Source organism: Morus notabilis, unplaced genomic scaffold (genome assembly GCF_000414095.1).
Source record: "Morus notabilis unplaced genomic scaffold, ASM41409v2 Scaffold1499, whole genome shotgun sequence".
In the NCBI taxonomy this organism is placed as follows: domain Eukaryota; kingdom Viridiplantae; phylum Streptophyta; class Magnoliopsida; order Rosales; family Moraceae; genus Morus; species Morus notabilis.
This window is the reverse complement of record NW_010360653.1, coordinates 177413-180331: the sequence shown is the minus strand read 5'-3', so window position 1 is coordinate 180331 and position 2919 is coordinate 177413. Positions and strand designations below refer to the sequence as shown.

The 2919-nt window shown below is 33.1% G+C and overlaps 1 protein-coding gene across 3 annotated transcripts in view; it reads left to right on the top strand.

Moving 5' to 3' along the window:
* Positions 1-991: 991 nt before the first annotated feature.
* Positions 992-2919, top strand: part of LOC21411104 (rhodanese-like domain-containing protein 10) — a 17423-nt gene continuing 15495 nt past the window's right edge. For 2 of the 3 annotated variants that reach the window (XM_024164835.1, XM_024164836.1), the window contains exons 1-2: positions 992-1617; positions 1899-2038. In XM_024164835.1, coding sequence (XP_024020603.1) covers positions 1106-1617; positions 1899-2038 — 652 coding nt within the window. In that variant the 5' untranslated portion in view covers positions 992-1105. Of the gene's footprint in view, positions 1618-1898; positions 2039-2293; positions 2458-2919 lie in introns of those variants that run through there. The other variant, XM_024164834.1, reaches the window with a different exon arrangement.

The following is a 2919-nucleotide window of genomic DNA, read 5'->3' as shown; positions in this document are numbered from 1 at the left end:
GAATCGGTGAAATGAATGAGACTTTAGTTTATGTTTTCTACACATATTTTTTTTAAAGAAATTTCAATTATACCTTTCATTTTGACTCTTAAATTAGTAATATTCAAACTTAATATCTCAAATAAACTAAAAATCAACTATACTACTACATAAATTCATAAAAATCTAAGCTTTAAACATTAAATTTAACTATGTCACAAGTTTAGTTTAAACAATATTACAAATAGATAAATTATGTAAAAAAAATCTTTTCTTATAATTTAATTAAAAAAATTTGGTTTAGTTCACACCCCACCTAAAAATTTTCTGGCTTGTGCATTTTGAAAGAGCGGAAGATTTATTTTTTATGGAGCATGAATTTACCTTCCTTATAAAAAGTTTTTTCCTATTTTTTAATTGAACCAATAACTTTAAATGATTTGTTTATTATAATGAATTATTTAATCAATTAATCTTGTATTTTTTTTAAGATCTACAATTGTATATTTATGTTAGTTGAATAAGGTAACGTTTGGTAAAGGGATTTGTACCCTGATTTGAATCATAGTTCATGATTCATGGTTTGCTACAGTGTTTTCTCTCATAAAAAATACACGTAAATTAAAAATGATTCTAATATCATGATTCTAATGCATGTATCAAATGTCTCTTAAATGATCGCATTGTAGAAAAAGAAGCCTAATTTTCTAGTCTCTTTGGAGTAATTTTTCCTAGTTGACCAGGGAACAAACCAAACCTTATATCTTTTGCCTTTATTAATGCAAACAAGTATTACAGTATGCCTTGAGCGAGGGGGGGAAAAAAAGTATTACAGTATGTTGTTTTTTCGATTTTCCCGTGCAAATTCCCTAGAAGATTAGAAAAGCATCTTCTTCTACAGTTCTTGTTTCACTCGCTGTCGTTTTCCTTTTCCTGGTCCCACATACGACTTGTTGCCTATATTTTATATATTATTAATTTATTATATGTATATTTAGTGAAGAATGTCCACTCTTTCTTTCTCCTCTTAATAAAATATCGGCCTGCTAGTGAGAGGAAAAAACAAAAACAAAAAACGAAAATAAAAAGAATCTGTGAAGGATAAGAGAAGAAAAGAAAGAGAGAGATGGCAATCCAGTTGATAAATCATCTCTTCAATAACACATCTACTAATTGTTCACCGCATATTGTGACGTCGTGGCAATTACCAAAGCCTTCCTTTACAATCAGTAGTACTACTAGTAGTAGTACCAAATCTAGATCATCAATATTAACCGGACGAGTCTATGCATCGTCAACCAATGGCCGGCAGCTCATACAGTCCGGCACCGTCAGGCCTATACGACCCAGCGACGCAGCGGCCGCCATTACTGACGAGGGGTTCGTGGTGTTGGACATAAGGCCGGCGTGGGAGAGAGAGAAGGCGCACGTTAGGGGGTCGCTCTACGCGCCTCTCTTTGTGGCGGACAGGGACAACTCTCTGCTTACTCTCCTCAAGAAGTGGGTGCATTTCGGCTACGTTGGGTTGTGGACAGGCCAGAGTTTTACGACGTTGAATCCTGATTTTCTTAGGCAAGTTGAGGAAGCTGTTCCTGATAAGAGTGCCAAGTTACTTGTGGCTTGTGGTGAAGGACTCAGGTAAGCCATACACGCTCGTTATGGATAATGCCACGATGAATTTTCAGCAGGGAAAAAAAAAAAAGAAAAAAAGATAGGGTCAATAGTATTGCAGGTCCTGAACTTTTAAGTATGTAACAATTTGAACCCCCAATCTAATTTTAAAGGCAAAAATGTCCCTGATTTTATTTTGAAGAAAAAGAATGTTATATTTTGTGTTGCAATGTTAGTCCAATTCTTAACGTCCGTTAAAATTCGGACGGAAAAAGTCACGTGCATTGCACTTGATCCACTGATGGCAGGTCGGTGATGGCAGCATCAAAGTTGTACGAAGCAGGGTACAAGAACTTGGGATGGTTGGCTGGAGGATTCAATCGAGGCGTAGATGGTGATTTTCCAGACGTCGAAGGGACTGGAAAATTAGAGTACGCCACCATTGGAGGTGTGTCCTATTTTTTCCTTCAATTGCTCATACTTTTAAGAGCTGTGGGCAATAAGAGCACTAGCTAGTTGCCAAAATGAAAAAATCCCACTCTGAAATCCTTTTACCTAACCTTTTTAGTTTGTAATTCTCATTTTCAAGAAGCTATATTATTGATCTCTTTTATTTTTTTAATTTCAATAATTTTGGGAGGAAAATTCCTAGTTTTACAGTATTAATTTTTCATAAAGTACTTTTATAGAAATGGCCCTATAGGGTCAGCGAAGACAGAAGGGTGTGAAGAGCACTTATTACGAGGCAAATTAACTTTAAAATGGGTTGAGTTGGCAGCAGTACAAATCGTGTAAAAGAAGTCTATCAATTTTCATTTTCAGTACGATAATAACCAGAGAAAAAATTAGAATGTAAAATCCAAGAACCTAAGCTCCAAAGTTCTAATTGCTCTATTTGTCAATTCAGATAATCCTAAATCAAAACAGAATTGTGATTATGGAAAGGCCATTGAATAAGCAAGTAACTAGTTATTGGCTTAGTTTGGTATTGCTTTTCCATCCCAAAATCAGCTTCTGTTTGTAGCAGATGTTGATTTTAGTGTTTGGTAAATCTACTCAAAAGTGTTTTTTGAATAATTTTTTTAAAAATCTACAGTCAAAATCAGAAGTAGTCTAAAGACAACTTTAGTTTTTAAAGTGTGCTAGATAGTATAATTAATGAAATTTTCATAATACCCATAATAATATTTAAAATTGACAATCTTCTCAATCTAAAATTCAGACTCATAATATAATATAATATAATAATAATATTATAACAAATAATATTATAATTATATTAATAACTCTAATATTATTATTTTATCGTATAATATGATATTGTAATTA